At 38.2% G+C, this 21,535-nt stretch overlaps 1 protein-coding gene across 2 annotated transcripts; it reads right to left on the reverse strand.

The window, feature by feature from the left end:
• Window positions 1-2,988: 2,988 nt before the first annotated feature.
• On the reverse strand, window positions 2,989-19,653 carry C9orf72 (C9orf72-SMCR8 complex subunit). Of its 2 annotated transcripts, XM_072922896.1 has the most exons (12): window positions 19,569-19,653; window positions 18,175-18,350; window positions 16,254-16,739; window positions 13,302-13,361; window positions 12,300-12,395; window positions 11,616-11,680; window positions 10,754-10,826; window positions 7,676-7,792; window positions 6,731-6,966; window positions 6,177-6,234; window positions 5,639-5,748; window positions 2,989-5,556 (listed from the first exon to the last, which is right to left on the reverse strand). In XM_072922896.1, the coding sequence occupies exons 3-12, from the start codon at window positions 16,695-16,697 to the stop codon at window positions 5,370-5,372; spliced, it is 1,446 nt and encodes a 481-aa protein (XP_072778997.1). In that variant the 5' UTR covers window positions 16,698-16,739; window positions 18,175-18,350; window positions 19,569-19,653; the 3' UTR covers window positions 2,989-5,369. The 2 variants fall into 2 exon arrangements, with proteins under 2 accessions (XP_072778997.1, XP_002192828.1); XM_002192792.6 differs by lacking the exon at window positions 19,569-19,653 and having other exon boundaries at window positions 18,175-18,355.
• Between the last annotated feature and the right edge of the window lie 1,882 nt (window positions 19,654-21,535).

The following is a 21,535-nucleotide window of genomic DNA, read 5'->3' on the forward strand; positions in this document are numbered from 1 at the left end:
GACCACCAATGTGTAATTTCCTGCCTCTCCTCATGCCAATCATCTGTTATCCCTTCCCCCTGTTCAAGTCAATCATTGTTTGAGCTATCCCTTTGTTTGAGAATGTTCCCTGTTCTTTGTACCCTCATTAGTTCCCTCTTGGTAAATGGTAATTACCCTGTCAGTCTTCCCCTGCTCCTCCCCTGAGCCTTCCCCTCATTGGTTGTTACATATCCAGACCCTCCTAAACCTCTGCTGTTATATACCTCATCCCGCCCTTGGGACGGGGCTCTCAGAGCCTGCTCCCTTCCTGAGTGGCTGTCTCCCTGCACCCCCAACTTTGCTTCTCCCTCAGTAAAGCCCTCTGGAAAATACAGCAGTCTGAGTGTCATTCCACCTCGGCGGAAGCTTTGTTCCAGCTATCCCAGCTCCTGTAGACCTGCCCACTGTGGTGCTCCCTGTAGGACTCCGGGCCAAGTCCACCAGAGTTTCCTTGCTATAGACAGATGTTTCTACAAAAAATCCTGATTAACCCTCATCTTTCAATTAGAGAACATGCTGTGATTAATTTTAACATGTGCACTAGACACTATAGATGATGTATTCCTGTTACATATACTTTTCTTTCTGGGATTCATGTACTAGCATATCTCCAGTTTTACTGGTGAACCCAGGGCCACCTCAAAGCTTTTGGATTGAAGTTCTGGTCAGAACAGACCAGACAATTCTATGAGCAACGTTGATAGGAGCTGGCCTGGTCCAAACAGGGGATTGGACCCTTACCCTCCAGAGGTCACTGCTCACCTATTTTCTCTGGCCCAAGGAAAAAATGGTTGCAGGTTGCCATCATAGGACACTTTGTGCTGGTAAGCACCTCAGAGGGTCTCCATTCCTATTCTTGCTCAGAGCAGGCTCAGCCCTGTGGTCAGACTAGGGCTTAGGATGTTATTTTGTGAAGCTTGGAAACCCCCCAGGTAAAGAATCAGCACCACCTCTCTGAGTGCATCCTCACTGCCCAGCTGTCCTCCTGGGCCATAAGCTCACCAGGACCCAGGGCCTTCTCCCCAGAGCTGCCCATGGTCTCATGGCTTCCAGAGCACTGCCTGCCCAGGGCAAGGCTGCCTTTTCTGGTACCCCAAGGATATGGAGAACTGATCCTTTCCTCCCACCCTGGTCCCTAGGAACAGCTGCCCTGCCCTTGTGCATGTTGAACAGTGATCCCTGATTTTGCACCACCTACAAACCTGAAGGCCTTGGACACATTCTTAGGTCATGGATAGAGACATTGCACAAGACAAATTCCAGGGGAGACCCTTTGGGATCCCACAGGGCACCAGCCTCCAGTCATGTATGACCCAGTGGCCATCCCATCTAAGCCCACCCAACCAAATATATACAACCAACCAGATACATACTGCCCTTGTGGGGCACACACCCCCACCCCAACACCAGCTTGGCTACAGGGAGATTGTGGGAGGGTGCTGGAAGCCTTGCTGAAGTCAACTGTTATATCCCATTCTCTACATCCTCAAATACAGTCATTTTATCAGAAAATATAAGGAGGTGAATGAAGCATTATTCACTTTGTCAGTCTGTGCTGGTAACTCCCAATCATATTTTCCTCCCTCATGTGGTAAAACATGAAGTCTAAGAGGACACACGGCAATATTTTGTTCTATACCTGAGTAAAACTGGTTAGTGTGCATTTTCTCAGTCTTTTGGATCTTTTCCAATTGTCAAAGGCCTCCTCCATCTATGTGACAATAAAGATAGAAGTATCTAAAAGAAAGGAACAATTAACAGTTGCCATTCTGTGTTAAGTAATTTTCCTCTGATCTTTTGCTTTTAAAAGTTGCCCAATGCTAATCAAGCAATGCAGGGTACCTCTATTATTTTATTTAGAACCGAAGTCAGACTTACTTGATGGCTGTTGTCAGGAATGCATCCTTTACTTCATAGTTCTGAACTTTAAGTGAAAGTCTTCTGCGTTTGAAACTTTTGGGCAGGCATATGAACAGCATGGCTTTGAGAAGTGAGAAAATTACTTCCTATAACTGAAATATCATGTGAACAACCTTGCAAATAAGCAGATGCTGCCCTGGAGCTTCCTTAGTGCTTTGCCCAAGTAGGAAGTATAACAGGAGCTCTGTGTCAGGACACAGGCAAACAAGACAACCAAGTTCTACTCTTATGCAAAAGTCTGTTTTGCATACTAGTGAGTATGGCTTGTGCCTCCTCGCTGCTGAAGAGGATAAAGTACTTGCTTTGTAGGCTCTGATTAGACAACAGAGGGGACCACCCTGCCTGTTTGTTCTCATGTTCTGGATCACATTCCTTTGTGCTCACAGGTCTTGAGAACAGGAAGAGAAAGCTTTCTAACATTGTTTGCCAGTACCGAACTGAGTGCAGAAGTGGCACTCTGTATTGGCGTAACAAACTGCTGGCTTAGAGATAAGAACATCACCAAAATGCCTATTTTGCTCTAGAATAAAGCTGACATTACAACATACTGGTATATAGACAGGGAATATCCTCTGTGGTCCTAATAAGTAAGACACACCAGTGGATATCTTTCTGTGCTACCTTTTTAGGTGTGAAAAGACCAGGAATAATGTACTACTAAAAATGCTTGAAAACAGTACTTCCTTTTCAAATCCAGCTGGAAGAAATAAATTTGCCATGTTCTTTTAAATATAAGGAAATAAAATCCTGAAGAAAGGTATTCAATAACTGCTAGATAAAACACTTCTAACCTCTCACCTATGGGATTTAAAGTTTTTAAAATTAATAATTGAGTACATTAGAGGAATAGCAAGTTCCATTGGTCTCAGCTTGAAATGACTAAGTCCTTAACAGAAATGAAGGAACTAAATAACATGTGACTTTCATTAGTGACCAGAACATCCAAGCATAACTTAACAAGAAGGAAGAAAGGTTTCTTTTCAAAGCATAAAATATAATGATGCTTTTAGATACAGTGCAGAAATTCCGTGAAAAACTCAGCAACAATTAAAGTCCAAAAATTGTGCATGAATTTTATTACTTTGTTTCCTGAGCTAGATTTACAACAAAACATGCAGAAGCATATAACAATGTACTTCACTATACATTCTGCGTTTGTGACAATGTGCAACAAAAGCAGCAGTTGATTTTCCAGTTTTTAATAACTTCAAAAAGTGACAGAATCTTCAGTAAATAAAAGCTTCACTGTTAGTAGTGTCAGTGTTGAGTTTCCAATGCTTATTAAGCGGAAAGGATTGATTTCAGCCGCAGATTTAAAGTTTTTATATTTTTACACAACTTCTACATTAGAGGTTTTGGCAGTGTTTATTACATTTCTTTCACTATTTACCCATGAGAGTAATAACTTAAGCACATTCAGGCTCTAATGTCTTGATTGAAAACGTAAAAGGGAGCAGTAATGGTAGAATGACAATCTCAGCACAAGTAACATGTAATTCTGACAAATTCCTGTGATGAATCACCAAGCTTAGTGCAAGAGGTACACAAGCATGTACAGCAAAAAGATGGCTGCAGAAAATGTCAGTCCTTTTGCAACCTGGTAACACTGATGGTGCAGACTCACAAAAATAGTGTGCAGATGAGGTTCAATTTCACATCTTTTAGAGGCTATAAATATTTTATTGAGAATCTTCTGTCTTTCAGAAAATGTAAGGGAATTTTGGGCATCTAAATAAAGGACGGTATTTATTTTAAAATCTGAATTTTAGACATTCCAGGAAAAATGTGAATCTAACTTCTAACTTTTCAGCCACACTGCATGAAAGTAATGCTAAAAAGCTATCTTGAAACCAGAAACCTATTTACAAAGGAGAGTTATAAACACGGTAAGCTATAAAGCAGCCATGGTTTCTCCAGTCAGTGCAGCTCTTTCCCTTTTCCAATGAATACTGAGTTATAACTTTATGCTGAAACACGACAGAAATAAATTCCTATACCTGTCCAAAAAGGACAGAAATACAACAACCTGCAGTACAGATATACCTCTTATTTATGGGTCAAAAAAAAGTCTAGATTCACCTCACACCGCACTGCTCTACATGCTACTGAGAAAGGTTGAGACAGACCAATAGAAAACGTGTTTTGATTTTCTAGCTAAATTGGAGATATGCTAGGCTGAACTAAGAAGATAGGTAAGCTTAATGACAAGAGTTAACTTACTAAAATATTAACTCCATTAGTTCATAGCTGTGCACATCTCTAAATTAAGGATTACTAAATATATTAACGGTGAAGTAAATGAAAAGAAAATACAGTTTTATCTTTTAGCTTGGCTATCACCTTGATGTTTTTTGGAAGGGTCTAATCTGAATATTTACTATGAATATTTTGTCAAGATTAATCTTTAAGGTGAATATTTTGTCAAGCATTGGAACAGTCTGCCCAGGAAGTGGTAGAATCACTGTCCCTGGAAGAGCTTAAAAAAATGTGTAGATGTGGTATTTAAGAACAAGGTTTATAGGTGGACTGACAATTCTGGGTTAATGGTTGGACTCAATGATCTTGAAGGTCTTTTCCATTTTCAATGATTCTATGAACCTCACAGAAACTGACAGTGCAACTACCAGTAGCAGTTTACACACAGAAGGACTGACAACTGCTGTGGAATGACACAAGTCTTCTGTTTTGTATTTTGCAAGACCTCAGTTAGCTGATGACTGACCACTCCACTGCAGGACAGTCCAGAAATATATGAAAGGAGTATCTGGGTTGGCACTTCCATGCACAGAGCTGCTTGAGTAATGATCTAATTCCCTTGTGCAAACTACTGCTATTTAAGCTGCAAATAATCAACAGTCTGCACTCAGAAATAGCACTTTGTAGTATATTAAAAACTGCAAATATGTTTAAATGCTCTAAAGGAAGAAGGCAGTAGTGTTAAAAGAGTCAGATGAGTAAAAGTCGTATTTGAGATTTTCCTAAGAATTGCATACGTGCAGTTTTAAAAAGTCTGCAACTCTTGGAAGGTGCATTTTCTGCAACCTCCATGGTTAGTGAGGACATTGAAAATACTGACACAGCAGAACAGGGAAAATCTGATGCACACCTGAAAGACATTTCTGGGGAATAAAAATTAAAATGCTTCCTTTTATCATACACCAAAACATATCCACATTTATCCACTAAGCCAATATGGCCAAGGAACCTCTGTTAACATTTACAATTAAAAAAACACACAGAAGAGACCAATTAATTAAAGTCATGCATATCTAGCTAAGCTGAAATTCCCTCTAACAAGACCCCTACTGCTTGAGACACACCTCAGTGTTACTGTGCACCTGATGCTTCACCCTCAGTCGACCAGTGTGGGGGTCCCACTGACAGATTTCATGCTCTGCAGGACTGCAATAGCAGATGCAGGGAAGACTTTAAAATGTCATAAGCATGTCACGTTCTTGTACACTAGTGTAGAACGGCCTCCCGAAGATAAAGGAGTGTAGACCTGGTTTAATCTTCTCAGCCAAAGCCATTATTATGTTAAGATCGCCCTCTGCTGTTAAGTCAAGATCTATCTTTAAGCTACGAAGAGACTTAAAAGGTTTTTTGCCTTTTTGCCTGCAAGGAAATAAAAACATGTGTTTTAAAAAAGAACAAAAGAAGTTTCTCTAAATCTGCTTTCCTTTATCTGTTCACTTACGTGTCATCCTCTATGTACTTTATTAAAGTTAAGGCTTTTCTGTGAAGCACTAGAAGAAATTGAGCAAGAAAAGTACTCCTTAGAGACAAGCCAGGCTTCAGGTGAAAGATCTGTTAAAAATTAAGAATATTAGGTAGACATCCCTAATTATAGTAAAGGAGGCAAATAACATCAGATTTGTACATAGTCAGCATGCTTTCTATGTTTCCTGTCTGCTCAGATTCAATAAATGAAGCTGTATTACAGTTCTGTTTGGATAATTATCTGAAATTACTCCCAGTCAGGTGTTTTTTTAAATAGTGTATTTGTAGACACTGTTGCACACCAATACAAAATGTCCCTTGTTTTTCACACTTAAGCAGGAGTTTCAGTTTTATATCAATATTTTTATTTCTACTTATGTAGAGAAGAATCACAGCAGTAGTGTGAAGAAAAGCTACCAAATACAAATTATGTATTTGTGTTAAATTATCTGTTACTAGGGGTCAAAGTCCTGAACTGTGTTTATTTTTTTTTTTCTGAAAAAAGCAACAATTACCTGATCCAGGAAGGCTTTTACTAATGTATCTCTATGCACGATATCTTGAAAGATGTTTCTATAGAAAAGAAAACAGATGAACGTGTGAGTTAATGTGGCAGTAAGGGATATTAACCTTCTAGGAGTTGAGACTATAGCATTACTGCTGATAGTCTGGTTGAAATTAAAAGTAAATTTAAAATTGTGGTAAATTACAATTCTGGTATTTTTAAAGATAACTCAGAATTTTAAAGCACTCAGGTGAAATTAACTAAATGCAGGAAAACCACTGGTCTCTGTCAAATATCGTTAGCTCTATTATACCCCTAATTAAAACAGGCAATAAAATTAACATGACATGGTCAGAATTATCACTGAAAATTAAATTCAATAGTATTTGATGTAACCAAACTACTGAAGAACCTGGTAAATTCTGCCAAAACATGTGTAACTACCAGAACTGAAGTTTTTTTGCTTTTTAAGAAGCTCCATGTATTTTATTAGCAAGTAGACTCTGTACTCTAAACTCTTATCCCAAATCAAGTAACTTTGTGAGATGTGAGAAAAATACATACAAATCAGGTGTGAAACTCTCATCTGTGTGGATAATAAGATCTTGAGACATTTCCTCATCTGAATTAGCTCTCCAAAATGCTGTCAGCTCAGATCTCATGTATCGTCGTTGGTTATAGATGTGTTCATGACAAGGGGGCATCTGCTTCACTGTATTGACGTCCACATCTATATGTGTAGTAGGGTATGGGGCATACATTACTTGACGGAATGGCAACACAAAGCTTCCTGTTGCATCCTGTTTTAGTGGGAAAAAAACCTCTGATTTTAGTTAAAAACATGAAGCTGTACTGGGACAAAACAGTATTAAAATATCATGCCTACATTTTATAACCCATTTGTTCAAATGTATCTTGTTTGGGACAACTGATGGTTGTACTGCAGGAATAAAACCTTAATACTGGAAGATTTCCTTAACAAAAAGGTGAAAACAGGTACTGAGGTGGCCTGTATATTACAGTATTGCATCACCTGGTTTGCGAGCCCATTAGCATTACAATATTATAATTGCCTTGTAAGTTCTGACTGCTTACTAGAGAAAGAAGCATTATTTTTCTAGTCATCTTCACTCGTTACTGTTTAAAATACTTGGAAACTCCAGGCCTGATATGACTGTCCTGCCACAGTTTTGCTAAAACACAAAAACTTAAATGACTTTTGGAATTCTAGCCCCAAGCAGACATGAGCATATTATTATTGTACTTCAAAGTACAGGAACAATCCTGAACAATCCACAAGAAACAGATGTGTCATAAAAAGATTGCCTTGCAATTTTAACATGAAGATAATTAAAAGGAAAGTTACAATGCCAAAAAAAAATGACATCAAGGGATGATGACACATGTTTTTGAACATGAATGTATGTATGTGTGCATATCATATGCAAAAACATACACTGAATAATGTTCTTAAACTACAGAAGAACAAAACTTTCTAAGCATACTTACTTTGAGTAAGCCTTGAACAAAAAGTCCTGACTCATATTTGAAAGAGGACTCACTTCTACAGAGTCTGGAACACTTCCGCTCAGATGGTGTGAGAAACAGGCACAACGTTCTCACAATCTGCATTAAAAAGAAGTTTTGAAAAACATGAAAATTTAAGGAAATAAGTCTGACTAGACTGTATATTGAAATGCCTTGTATTGGGCATTTCAAATTATGAATAAAAGAGTTCACCATGCTAATCAGAAAAGCCAAAACTTTATGAGAGGCCACAGAACAGTGACATACTTACTTTTACTTATTTTTTAATTACCGGTGCTGTAAATCATACTACTCTAACTTCTTGTCAAATGATGAAAAAATCCTACTATTCTTGCAACCAAGTTTGTTTTTTACCCGATTTGTAGAACAAATCACTTTTCTATTCTACTTATTTCTTTTAATAAACATAAGTTACTGTGATTACTCTCCTAGCCTTTCAAGCCTGTTATTTTGTTCATTCCATATTGAAATAGCAGTTATTTGTGTCTCAAATCAGGCACAGTCAACTCTGTAAATAAGCATTGATGCTTATTTCCTCAGCAATTTCCTTAAACTCTCTACTACAATGAACAAAGGTACTTCATCACCCATCTTCAAACTTCTGAGCTGAAATAGCTAAGAGTATCAGACCAAATACCACACATATTCCATTCTGCTAATCTTTCAGTCTTAACCTGTGGCGTCTTATCTGTGTCTGTAAGATATTTGAAAAGACTCTATTCTTGCACAAGATGTATCTGCAGTACCTAAAACAATGACAACATAATTTCTGACACTTTTTGTCACAACATGCCACAAATGCTTTTCTTTTTTTTACTTTGAGGCAAGCTGAAATATGCTATTAAGAAAACAGTTACTTCAGAAGAGCTGTACTGTGATACAAGGAGCATGCTGCTGATAAGAACGTGTACAGAATTAATTTATGAAATTTATGCCCTGGATGTAACTTGAGGCTCACAATCTTTTACACTGCTTTTTCCTATACTGTCTAGCTTATTGATATATATTTTTACATATTCGTAACCATTTAGACATTAGGTCCTTTTTATTAACTACTGAATGATCCGTAAGTTTTTTATAACTACTTAAGCTTCTAATATTTCCTCTTGTTTTACATACAGCATATGTGTGTACATATGTAACATTTCTCTTAAACATATAACATTTCCAGTAACTTAATTGTGTATAAATCTTAAATCTCTGAAACCATACATATTAACTATGGTTAGCTATGATTGCAGCTAAGATCTGAGAATTTTCTTTTCTCTGGTTTGCCTGTTGCTTGCAGGCATCCACATCTGCTGTTGATTTGATCAGTCCTGGTAATATACATGAAACAATGCGTTCCCTCTGCCCCAATTTTTATTAAACATAATGAACTGTTTATTTCAAAACATAGGTTTATTAAAGGTACTTTTACTTTAAAAAAAAAACCTGTTATATTTCATTAAGGCAAGAAGCCCTTCATGCTATAAAATACATAATATATAGCATGTATAGTCTACAAGTACTACATAATTTATTCAGCAGGCCCACTGTTCATAGTTTTTTTATTTCACATTGAAGAAACAGACACAGGTTCCACAAAACACAAGCAGCTCATGACACAGAAGCCAGTTTACTGCCAGTGCAGGAGAAATTATGGAGACTAATTATTTAAGAGCATACAGACAATACCCAATGACATGGGTATTGTCTGTATACTCACCACTACCAGTGTTCCCTAGAGCTCAGTTCTGAGCTTGGTTCATGATTCAACATCTTAACTGATGATCTGGATATGGGGATTGAGTGTACCCTCAGTCAGTTTGCAGATGACAACAAGCTGGGCAGGAGTGCTGATCTGCTCAATGGTAGGAAGGCTCTGCAAAAAGACCTGATCAGACAGACTTCATCAATGGGCCAAGGACAAACTGCATAAAGTGCAAAAAGGCAAGTGCTGCAGAACCCAAGGTTCTGCCCTTGGGTTACAACAACCCCATACAGCACTACAGGCTGTGAGCAGAGTCACTTGAGGGCTGTTCAGGAGAAAGGGACCTGGGGGTGCTGGTTGACAGCCAGCTTTAAATAAGCCAGCAGTGTGCCCAGGTAATGACGAAGACCAATGGCATCCTGGCCAGTATTAATAGGATACTGCGGCCAGCAGGTCCAGGATAGTGATTATCCCCCTGTACTTGGTTCTCATGAGACCACAGCTCAAATGCTGTCTTTACTTCTGGGCCTCTCTCTTCAAAAAGGACAATGAAATGCTGGAGTGTGTACAGAGAAGGGCAACAAGGCTCATGAAAGAACTAGAAAACATGTCTTAGGAGGAATGGCTATTTAGCCTTGAGAAAAGGAGGCTTAGGTGACCTTATCACTCTCAACAGCTCCCTGAAAGGAGGGTGCAGTGAGGTAAGGAACAGTTTCTCCTGTGTCTCCAGTCTCTGCTGTGCCTGCAGTGAGAGGACAAGAGGAAATGGCCTTAAAATAAGACAGGGGAGATTCAGATTAATTATTATCAAGAAAATTTTCACTGTGTCCACTGCTGTCAGACACTGGAATAGGTTTCCCAGGGAGGTGGTGGAGACCCTGGGTGTGTTTAAGAGGCGTCTGCATCTGGTGCTGGGTGATGTGGTCAAGTGGTTTAGGGATTACAGTGGCAGTGCCAGGTGGATGGTTGGACTGGATGACCTTAAAGGTCTCTTCCAAGTTTGATCATTCTGTGATTCTGTGACATAGTTGAAATGGACAAGTCAATCAGGTCTCTTCGATTTGTGTATTTTAGCTAAAAAACCTGATTTTAAAAGCTCAAGACTCATTTACTGCTCATTTATGTACTATATGAGTCAAATACATTGGTTTTCTTATACTTGTCATAATACAACTGAAAGGCAATTTTCTGGCAGAATTCTCATCTGCTAGACCAGTCAATTGAAGATAGCCAGACAACAGTAGTCCCTTCTTCTTCAGCCTCAAGAATGTTTATAGATTAACTTTGTTCCAAGTAACATTTCTAATAATCAGCATTTAAATTCAGTTTCTTGGGAAGTATGTTACCTTATTAACTTTTTCTGCGCTGCTTCCTACAACTACAGAACAACCACAGGTCTGTAGGTGTGAACTAATTGCACTGCAAGTAAAAACAGACAGAGGTTAATACATTTAATCAGATTTTTCAAATGAAACAATTGTCACCTCCACAAGAAGAGAAGTTTCAAGTATAAATATAGCCTACATGCCCATAACCATAGGACTTTAAACAGCAGCATAGGTTACTGCTGAAATCCAAAAGTTCAATGGTTTCTTCAGTATTCCAAGCACACGTGATAGTGTATAAATAGATGGCACCAAGCACTACATATTTGAATGCAGTTATGCAGCAGATACAAAGAAAGGTAACAGAACATCAATTAAAACCTATTAAATACACTGTTCCACAGGAAGAGACCAAGTTGCTCTCAAGTTCAACTATTTCCACTTAAAAATTAAAAAGAGGGGAAAAGAGAAATACACAACTTAACAATAAGCATGCTATATGCCATACCATTAAGGACTCTTATTTAGAATTTATGCACAATCCAGGTTTTTTGCTATTTTAAAAAATGCAAGACTTTGACTTAAGAGTCTTATAAAAGTAAATGTAAGTATCAAAGAAGAACATGTATTGGACAGGAATTCTATTATTACACAAATAATTCTGCAGCAACTATTAGCCCAGAACCATTCTTTTAAAATGACAGAAACTTTACAACATTTATTAACAAAAATCTCAAAAAGCCAAATACATGTCATTATTCCCCCTCCTATAAAGAAATCTATTCCAATCCATGTCCACATGCACATGCAGATAGATACATTTAGATGCATACGCAAGTTTAAATAATTTTACTACAGCATAAATCAAAACTGAATTTCATACTTGATGAGAAAGCCTTCATGGCAACTATCCCCAATGTCATCATCATTTAGCACTGTGTCACTTATCTGAAATGCAAGTAAATATAAAAAAAAGTTAGACAAGAATCTGATCACCTTCCAATTAATTGACTTTTGCTTTGATACATGGGAACTGTTTGAAAACTATTCAATTTAAGTTGTAAAGCTTCCCCAAAAAGAATAATCTTAAGAAGACCTGTCTTCTGACATAGCATTTTGAAAATGAGAAAGACACTTGATTATTAAGTCTTCACCAATCACAAGTGAAGTTTCTCCTAGTGTTTTTTTTCTATAAAAAATGTCCAGAATACTTTAGATTAGTGCATGTTGTATCACTTCTACTTCTTCCATGAGAACACTATAATGCGCTGAAACAGGTATCAACATCAAATCCATTTTTTTTGGTTTGCATCAAACTGCCTTTCCATTCATATAATGACATCACCCTATGCAGTCAATTTTGCTAAGTGATGATCATAAAAAATACTGCCATGTATTACACCACTTAGGAGAACTTGATGTGAAGCAACAGAAGTGTACAAGAATTTAGGAAAATGGGCATTTTCTCTGGCAGTCAGTACCAAAGTAAAGGACCAAAGCTATATTTTATCCAGAGGGAGAAAGTCACTTTTCAAAAATTCAGAATAAAAATAAAACAAGAACTTACATCTATTTCTTCTGGAACACTGTGTGATTTCATAGATGAAAGAAGTTCCATTACAGGAATGACTTCTCCTGTCAGCATTGGAATGATGCTCTGACCCTGAACAATAAATAAGATGCTTGAAGTAAAATCACATTGGGTAGTATTAGAAGTTACTACTAATGTGAACTTGCAGTATTAGATGCAAAACATCATAACTTCCTACTGCTTGGAAGGGTAGTATGAGCAGACACTGATGCACAGACTTCTGGGCTTTGCTCATCAATAATTATAAACTGGAAACATGTATTTGGCTTCTCAACATCACACCTAAAATATGTATATGGGTCTTATGCTAATTTTCAGCATTAGTTTTGACTGGCCTAGACAACAAGTATTTGATGTCAGATAATTTGATCATACTATGTTACATGCAATCACTGTTAAACATTTTATGTTCAAGTCTGATCTTGTAACAAAGACCGGAAACCAAAACCAGACATATTACTCATTAACATACAAAAATAATCTCCTGACTTATTTATCATAAGAAAAAGAAGACACAGTCTCATATTTAGAGTTTCTGAAATCAAATTATTTTCACAGTCTCATACATTAAGTCTCCAAGCACATTTCAACATGACCGACTTCATATGTCTCTGTAATTCTACACCTAACCCAATGGAAAAACAGCTTTGATAGGAGGCTGGCATGACTCAATGGAAGCTGGTACCTTTAGAGAACTTCGAGTTCAAGTTAATGAGTTTCCTTTTCCGAAAGGTAATATTCTTCACAAATTTCTGCTTTATCCTTAAAATGATGAAATATATTTTCCTTTAATTTGATCACAGCTTCCATCATCCTATCTTCATAAACATTGCCTAGCGTGCATGTCACATTATTGGCCAGTCTAATGCATCATCCTGGATCCCAAAAATAAGAAGCAACACCAACTTCTATAGTTATCTGAGGCAGTCAAATGATTTTGCAATGGTGTTCCACATGCATCCACCAGATGGCCCTTACCTGATCCTCCATTCTTTCTGTGCCTTCCAAGACAATCTTCTGGAAATGTTCTTGCCTCTCCTGAGCAAGAGAAGCAGTTAAATATAAATGCTCTGGCATTTGTTCATGTATGTATGCACACACCAGTCACTCAATACAGTTTTTTTCCCTGCAGAGTCATGCTTCTTATATTCAAATTTTGATGTTCAAGTATTTTCTTTACAGAGTTGACTTTAGGAGGAAGTGATGTCATGCAACACAGATCAAACTCCCTACTCTGCCCTCCACTGCACATCTCCCATGTTTGAGCAGGAAAGGAAGGTTTTGAGGACAATGTCAAAACACTTTTGTCGTTACAGATCACGAAAATGCCAGATGATCAGATTATGGTGAAGAATTCCACTTTATGTATGGATTTTTATTTTCAGATGGATACAGTATAAACTGAGGATTCCTGATGCAACAGGAAAAAAGATATTCAGAATGAGAAAAATTATTTGACTGGGAAGGGTGGGAAACAAATTATTCTCTCCCCCTTCCCCCGCTACTTGAGGCTTAAAAGTCTTCAAAACATTGTTTTACAACCAAGTACAGGAGACATGAAACCTCAAAGTACACAAAACAATGTACAAGTGGCTGAACAAAGCTCTGAAAAGAGACAAACTAGCAGCTGAATACTAAACTGCATTTAAAATGAACTTACAATGGAATGAAGTTATTATTCACAAAGAGAATTTGGCATTAATCACTGGAGCATCAATACAAGTCACAAAAAATAGCAGACACTGGGAGAACTAATGGTATCTTTTGCTAGATGCTGATAGGTTATTGCATTTTTATTGGTTAATCATTAGTTCCCAGTGACTGATCTACTCAGAGTTAAACAACTTAAATGTGAAAAGAGTTTGCAAGAGGTTTTTTTGAGCAGATGAATAGGGAATAAGCTAAAGTAGTTTGCCCTTAAACAGCAATGAAACTTTTTCTAACCATCTAAAAGAAGAATCAGTGAAAACAATATTGGAACAAGGTAGATTCCTTCAAGGCACCTCCACCAGAGGTGGAGTCGGAGATGGAAGACGTCCTTGAGAGTAATTTTTAAAAACTCAGTCTTCTTAAAGTTAAGGCTGAACAAATGTTGTAAGCCACTTCTTTTCAAAAAATACAACTGTTGAAATTATTAGACAAACATACAAAGCATAAATTGGAGAAGGTGAATGGGGGTTTCTAATCCAATATTCATGACTTGCTCAGAGTCGCCTGTTTTTCTATGCCAGTCTGAATACTACTCCATGTTTCTCCTAATTCTTGAGTTCAAAAGGCTTCTTCTCATCTCAAGTCTAGCTGGAAATGTTGTGTGACTCTATGCAGAAGTAATGAAACCTAATATTCACAAATATTAGAACATCCAGAACAGATACCTATAGGACTTAATAATTTTTTTTTAATTTGCTGTACGTAACCATAGCTGCTAAAATGCCTCAAAATGCAAACTACAGAAGGAAGCAGTTTTAATTTATTTTCATAGTTACAATTATTCCCCAAATTATGCCTAAATTTCAATCTACATTTTCCGGTTTTTTCTGAATGAAGCTGAAAAACTGCAGATATATGCAGGGATCTGTGCTTCCCCTAAAAAAAAAAAAAGTAATAAGTATCTATTTCAGAATTCAGAATTGCTGTCTCAGCTAATTCAAGTAACCTACCTGCTCAAAAAAAAAAAAAAAATTATCATTCTTGATGCTGCTTGTAGGTCACTTCTACTGTGAAAACATATTGGTATGGAGCAATATCTAAACACTCAGAAAATTTATTACAGCTAAAAATGATGGATAATTCGTATTTGACCGCTTACATTGGAAGTCAGAACAGAGGACGCTGAATGAAAGAAGCAATGTAATCAGGAACGTAAGACAGCATTCACTTACATTAAAACCACTAACATTTAAAAGAGTTTTAAAAGACTAGATAAGGAATTAAATTTTTGTGTTTCTACTATATTGAGAAAGAACTTGATGTACTATCCTTCCTCTGAAAAGTAAATCCCAGAAAGTATGAAAAGTCAGTGTTTCAAAAAGCACTACCACTCATAATCAGGCAATACAGCAAAAAAGAAACACCACCACAAAAGCAGTATCAGCTTATTATTTCTGTAGTTAGTTCAGGTAAGAGCACTGAAAGAGTAAGTTTAAAGTATGTTGACTACAGGCCTTAGAACAGAAGATACCAGACAAATGTGCATCACCATATTGATTATAGCTGATGGGCTCTAAGGCAGCTTGGACTCCATGAAGATGACAAAAAAATTAATTTGTACTATAAGACTGTTATTTAGTTTCAAGAAATATACATTAAAAATTTCACATAATAAGGCAATATCCATGATTTACCCAAAGGTCAGAGTTCCAACGCTTATGAAAAATTTAGCATGTTTTCCTTTTTGAGTATCAGGAATAGAAATATTTGGACTAAAGCAGTAGTGCTTTTGTAGATATCCCTTTAGTTCCACACAGTTCAAGTCCTCACAAACTGTTTCTTAACACCCTCTTTTTTAAAAATTAAAGGAATGAGAAGATTAACTGTATCAGTTCCCTTTTCTAGACCTCAAGAAGGGAAACAACAATTTGAAACAGTAAATTTAAGATTATACCTAGTTTAAATACACATGTTAGCACAATTAAAGGCAACAATTTAGATGAAATTTGGAATGATAAAAACTGTACAGGAAACCTCTTTCAGCTTCAAGTCTTGTAGAGGCTATATAGTATCACCAGGACAATCCCATAGTTAAAAATCCCAGCCTAGAATTTGCTGATTTATTATCTGATAATCTTTAACCTTCAAAATTGTATAGAGACCAGCCTTTTTTGAATTTATGTTCCTGGACTCCACATAACAGATGTCACAGCATCTCAATTTTTGCTTCTGCACAAAGACAATCTAACAATTATTGTAAGTAACGAACAATAAACTTACCTTATGCATCCATATCCTTCCTTTCCTTATAATATGTGTTAACCTATCCACGCACACTCTGTGAAGTGGCAGGTAGAAACCAAGTTCGCTTTGTGGAAGTATAATTGATAGTCCATATGTGCTTCTGTCTCCGTTCCAGTTTCCATCAAAGATTAATGACACAATGATTACTCTTTTTTCAGCCAAAACAAAGAACTTCACATCTATTGCACCACTTTCTGCATTCCGAAGTATTTCTCCATTCAGGGTGTGGTTAGCAAGAAAAGTTATTTCACCATCACTGAGATGTACCTGTTCTGTCTTTGGAGCCCAGATGTGCCGCACTCGGGGGCCAAGAATATTATCCCAGTAAGCAAAAGTGGCAGCTAATAATGGTGACTTGCCAGTCAAAGAAATCTCTGTCTTAGCAACTGCAGGAGACGGTGGTGGACAAAGAGCTGACATGCCTGTTTCCTCTCTCTTGTCTAATTAAAATGTTTACATTACCTAAAAAAAAAAAAAAAAAAAAGGTAGGAAAAAAAGAGCAGACGTCATCATCTCTTCTTCTTTTTACATGGGCACATAGTGACAGGACTTGTTTTAAACCAAGACTGGAAATATTTAGATTAGATATTAGAAAGTAATTCTTTAGTGTGGCAGTGGTGATGCACTGGAAAAAGTTGCCCAGAGAAGTGGATGCCCACTCCCTAGCAACGCTCAAGGCTAGGCTGGATGGAGTACGAAGCAACACTATTTAGTGGGATGGTATGCTGCCCAGAGCAGGGGGCATTGGAACTACATCATCTTTAAGGTCCCTTCCAATCAAAGCCTTTCCACAATTCTTTTCTTTCCAAATGACATTTTCAAGAGGCAATTTGGCTTCTTCACCCAAGATTTCATCATAGACTTCCTTCAAGAAGGAAGTTTGTATATATACATATGTTTGTTTCACATAAAAAGGTGGCACGCTTTACAATCACTAGTCAGACCTCAAATGCCCTTTACTCACTAGAGAAGTATGATGAACTTGCACAACGTACAGCTTGTGTACATAAAATGACACAATAAATCTATCCTTTACATCATATGCAGGGTCTTATGATACAAGTGCTCAGCACTTTATAGAACATATGGACGGATTAACTTCTTATCTTATGTGGACACAATCCCTGAACATCCTCCCTAGCTGTTTCCACCAACTCTAGTTTCCCCATTCTGATGAGGCTGCAAAAGGTCAGCAGGAAGTTCCATCTTCCCTAAAAGTTAGGCTAGAGACACAGGAAGATATGAAATAGAAAAGGTTTGCTAACAAATTCAACCATGGACAGAAAACTGTAACAGCTAGAACCCACCCATATTGAGGAAAACCTCTCATAAGCAGCTGGCAACTTTTCTCTCCTTAATGCCTGCAGCATTGCAGATGACAGCAGCAGGTAATCCCACCCGGGACTAACGGAGCAGGAACACACAGCGTACTAGCACAGCTTAACTCGCCAGAGCTCTGTATATGAAGTTCTTTTTTCTTTATCACCTCACAACAGAAGTGTAAAACCTCTTTCGCTCCGGCTTCTTCGCAGGAGGCAGCGGTGCCCCGCCCGAGGGGCAGCCGGGAAGCCAAGGCCATCTGACTTGGCCATCTGACGCCGTGACTTTACGATTTTCAAGGAAGACGTGGTGCCAGCCATACACACTGACCCCCTGCACCCACGGGCTCGCTTTCACCTCTGCCTCTCCATCGCGGCTGCGACCACCTCGGCGGCGGCGGTACCTCCGCCTTCCCGGCCCGGATCAGGCCCATGTCACACCGTCCGGATCTGGTCTAAACCTCTCGGGGAGGCGGCTTCGGGATGGCCCCGCTCCTTTCCCCGCAAAGCAGAGGGGGCCGCTAACTTCACCCTTAGAACCAACACAGCCCACCACCCCGGCCCCGCGCCCGCCTCACCTCGGCTCCGGCCGCTGGCCTGCGCCTGCGCCGTCCCACCCCTGCCGCACACCGTGGACTCCGCAGGCGTGGCACCGCCCCGGGCCGGGGGAGCCGTGCCGGGGTATCGGTGGTAGGACGAGTGGCTCGCGTCTGGCGGGTCACGGTGGAAGAAAACAGGCTCAACCGAGTGTAGTCTGTGGAGGAAGCCAAAAGACGAAACTGCATTGTGCCGGGAGCATCCGGCACAATTTATGGAGGGCCTTTTAGGCCTAAAAGAGGAAGTTGGTAGTGATGGAATTGGGTTAGTATATTTATATATAGTATAGTGCATGCCGAATGGTGAAGGTGAGAGTGTTTGGTTTAGTGTATCAGGTACGTGGTGAGTATCTGTAGTCCTCTTACCTTATCAGCAGTCCTATATGGGAGCTTGTGGGGAAGCCAGAGAGGAACTCATCATTAGGAATTTTAGGGATAGGACAAGGAGGAATGGGTACAGATTGAAAAAGGGGGAATTTAGATGAGACACTGGGAAGAAACGCTTTACTGTGAGTGTGGTGACACACAGGAACAGGTTGTGCAGAGAAGCTGTGGATACCCTATTCCTGGCAATGTTTAAAGCCAGGTTGAACAAGGCCTTGAGCACCTGGTGTGGTGGGGGGTGGAACTGGATGGTCTCTAAGGTCCCTTCCAAGCCCTTAATATTTGATGCTTCTGTGACTGTAATAACCACAGCCACATATGAGAGGCATTTATTTATTTACAGCCTAGAAAACAGGAATATCCTGAAGTACCCTGAGGTTTTATTGTGAAGTACCCTGGGGACTTGTGGTTTTGGCAGTTTGAACAGGCCCATACAGGATGTCTTAATAGGACACGAGACCTGAAGTGGGATTTTTTTTATTCATATCCTCCAACTTTAATCACAAAAACCACTCAAAATTGATTCTCAAAATTGAGAATCATTAGGGTTGGAAAGGACCTCTAAAAACGATCCAACTTTCCTGCCAAGGCAGGGTCATCTAAAGCAGGTTACACAGGAACATATCCTGGTGGGTCTTGAATGTCACCAAAGACGCTCTGTAACCTCCCTGAGAAGCCTGCAAAAATCCCTTTAATGACAGGCTATTGAATAGCATCACATTGAAAAATGTAGTCTTTTGCCTTTTAGATTACTTTAATTAATGATTTTAAAAACATGTTGAACTTGAAATGACTTACATCTATGTGTTGGATTGTAATTTTAATTTCTGAAAAGCAAAGATCCAATAAAATTAAAAAAAAAAAACCAGACAAAATTAGTGCAGTCATACAGAAAAGCTTTGAGGAATTATGGAATTAAACTAGTTTGAAAAGTTACTGCTATTTGTTTAATACAAAGATTGGACACCAAAATGTGTCATTTCACTACTCACCTCTTGTCTACATGGTAATCTATGCAGTTCTTCAAGAAAGGGTTTGTGTCTTTAGTATAAATTGATTATCATGCAATTGTAGACACCAAGCTGTACGGTAAAAAAATGCAATTGGTACTGAATCAGTAAAGATATTGAACAAGTGGACTTCAGAAAAGAAGATGTTAGAGTTGTCATCATTTGGTAACTGTGAAAACTGCCAATCACTTGTTTTTTAAAATTTTTAAAAGTTTAATAATAATAAAATGATTATAAAAATAGTAATACAGTTAGAGTAATACAATTTAGAGTTAGGACAATTACAAGACAATAAAAAGCAAAGAATTACAGACATCCAGATGCTCTTGGTCATTAAGTCATGAAAAGCATACCTTGTGAACAAAGGAATAACCTTAAAAGCAATAGCCTGTTGCATATTCATATATCTCATGCATGATGCACAAATTCCTTGCAAATTAAGAACTTTTCTAGTTTTTGTCAACTTCTTCTCCTTAATCTTGGTGGTTCCAAAAAGACGGAGAGAAGGTGGAAGAATGTTTGTCTTTTCTGATAAGGTGGCAGTAACATTTTATGGGCCCCCTTCGCTGACATCTGTGTGTGAAGAGTTTCTTCATTATCTCATCTTCTCACTGGAGCTTGTAACAAATCCTATATTGCAGAATTTCTATTTTAACATTATGTTGTAACCTAAAACTGTATTTAACACACTACTTAAGAGAATTAATACAGCATAACTTTCTTAACATTACACATATAATATTCATGGTAACAATTGCTAAAAGCCAATCATAAAATACGCATTTTTCACAGTAACTAGATTGTTGTGTAGCCTTGCCGAAGACACTTAGTATTAGTATCGGTATCAGTATCAGTTTTCCCCTTATAAACTGCCCTGAGAATTCTTCATTTAAAGTCAAATCATCATGTTATACCCAAAGAAATGTAATCATGAATTACAAATCCTTTATTTTTTTTCTCAAAGTTATAGATGGGTCTCTGTAAGTGCTGTGGTGATAGTATTGGCAGTGTGAAATTTTGGTCTATCATAGCACTATGGTTGTCTTTCTCTTTTCCTTCACTGTTGAATATTTCTTCTTATGGAGATGAGAGTAACAGTCTCATTGCATATAATCTGAAGAGACTTAACAGTATTTCTGCAGGTGCTTTTTGTGGACATATCAGATAAGTGACAGGCTGCAGTACAAGCAGTTATTTTTTCTCTGACTGAGAATACATGTAGCTATGAAACCTAATGCTGCACATCTGCACAGAAATTAGAGAGTATGCAACACAGAGAAGATGAAAACAAGCTCAGGCACTGAGCTCAAGTGAAAATGCATCACAATTTTATTTGTGTTTTTAGTATGGTAGCCTGAATCATCATCATGACTTCAGGCTTTAGAATAAGGGAAAGAAATAAAATACGGAATTCAGTTGCTCAGCCTGGTGGAGTAAGTTCAGGGAAACGTGGTATTACCTGGGTGCCCTGCTTCAGTGAAACCATGCATGCACTCAGACAGTGCAGGCTTGTATCACTTCCTATAACTGATGTTGAAGAAATCTAATTTTACTGTAATGGAATTCTTTTTCAGCCAGAGCAATCACCAAAAAATTACTGTCCATGGTAAAAGAGAGCAAATGGAAAGGATTGGTTGAGGTTTCAAGAACCAAGGACACTCAGTGGTAGTACAGGTGTCAGTGCTGAGATTACACTTTATGTACACATAAGCAACATGAAGGCAGATTCTTGAGAAAATAAAGCATGCACTCCCCTATCCCCAACTATTCATTCTTATAAGAGGTGAATGATGGGCTTTTCCTCACTACTTCTGGTTGATAGTTTAAAGCTCTTTCTCATCTAGTGAAAGAGTGCTTCCACTCTCAGTGCAAAACCAGTGAAGCATACTTCCACTCTCAGGGCATATTAATTTAATCTTTTGTTAGTAATTTTAACTTGTTCTTAGAAT

Source organism: Taeniopygia guttata, chromosome Z (genome assembly GCF_048771995.1).
Source record: "Taeniopygia guttata chromosome Z, bTaeGut7.mat, whole genome shotgun sequence".
Lineage (NCBI taxonomy): Eukaryota > Metazoa > Chordata > Aves > Passeriformes > Estrildidae > Taeniopygia > Taeniopygia guttata.

Coding starts and splice junctions, on each gene's coding strand:
- C9orf72 (XM_072922896.1), bottom strand. CDS start 16,697: ATGTCAGCTCTTTGTCCACCACCGTCTCCTGCAGTTGCTAAGACAGAG. Junction 11,681..12,299: donor GTGTTCCAGAAGAAATAGAT/GTAAGTTCTTGT, acceptor CTTGCATTTCAG/ATAAGTGACACAGTGCTAAA. Junction 6,235..6,730: donor GAGAGTTTCACACCTGATTT/GTATGTATTTTT, acceptor TCTTTTCTATAG/AAACATCTTTCAAGATATCG.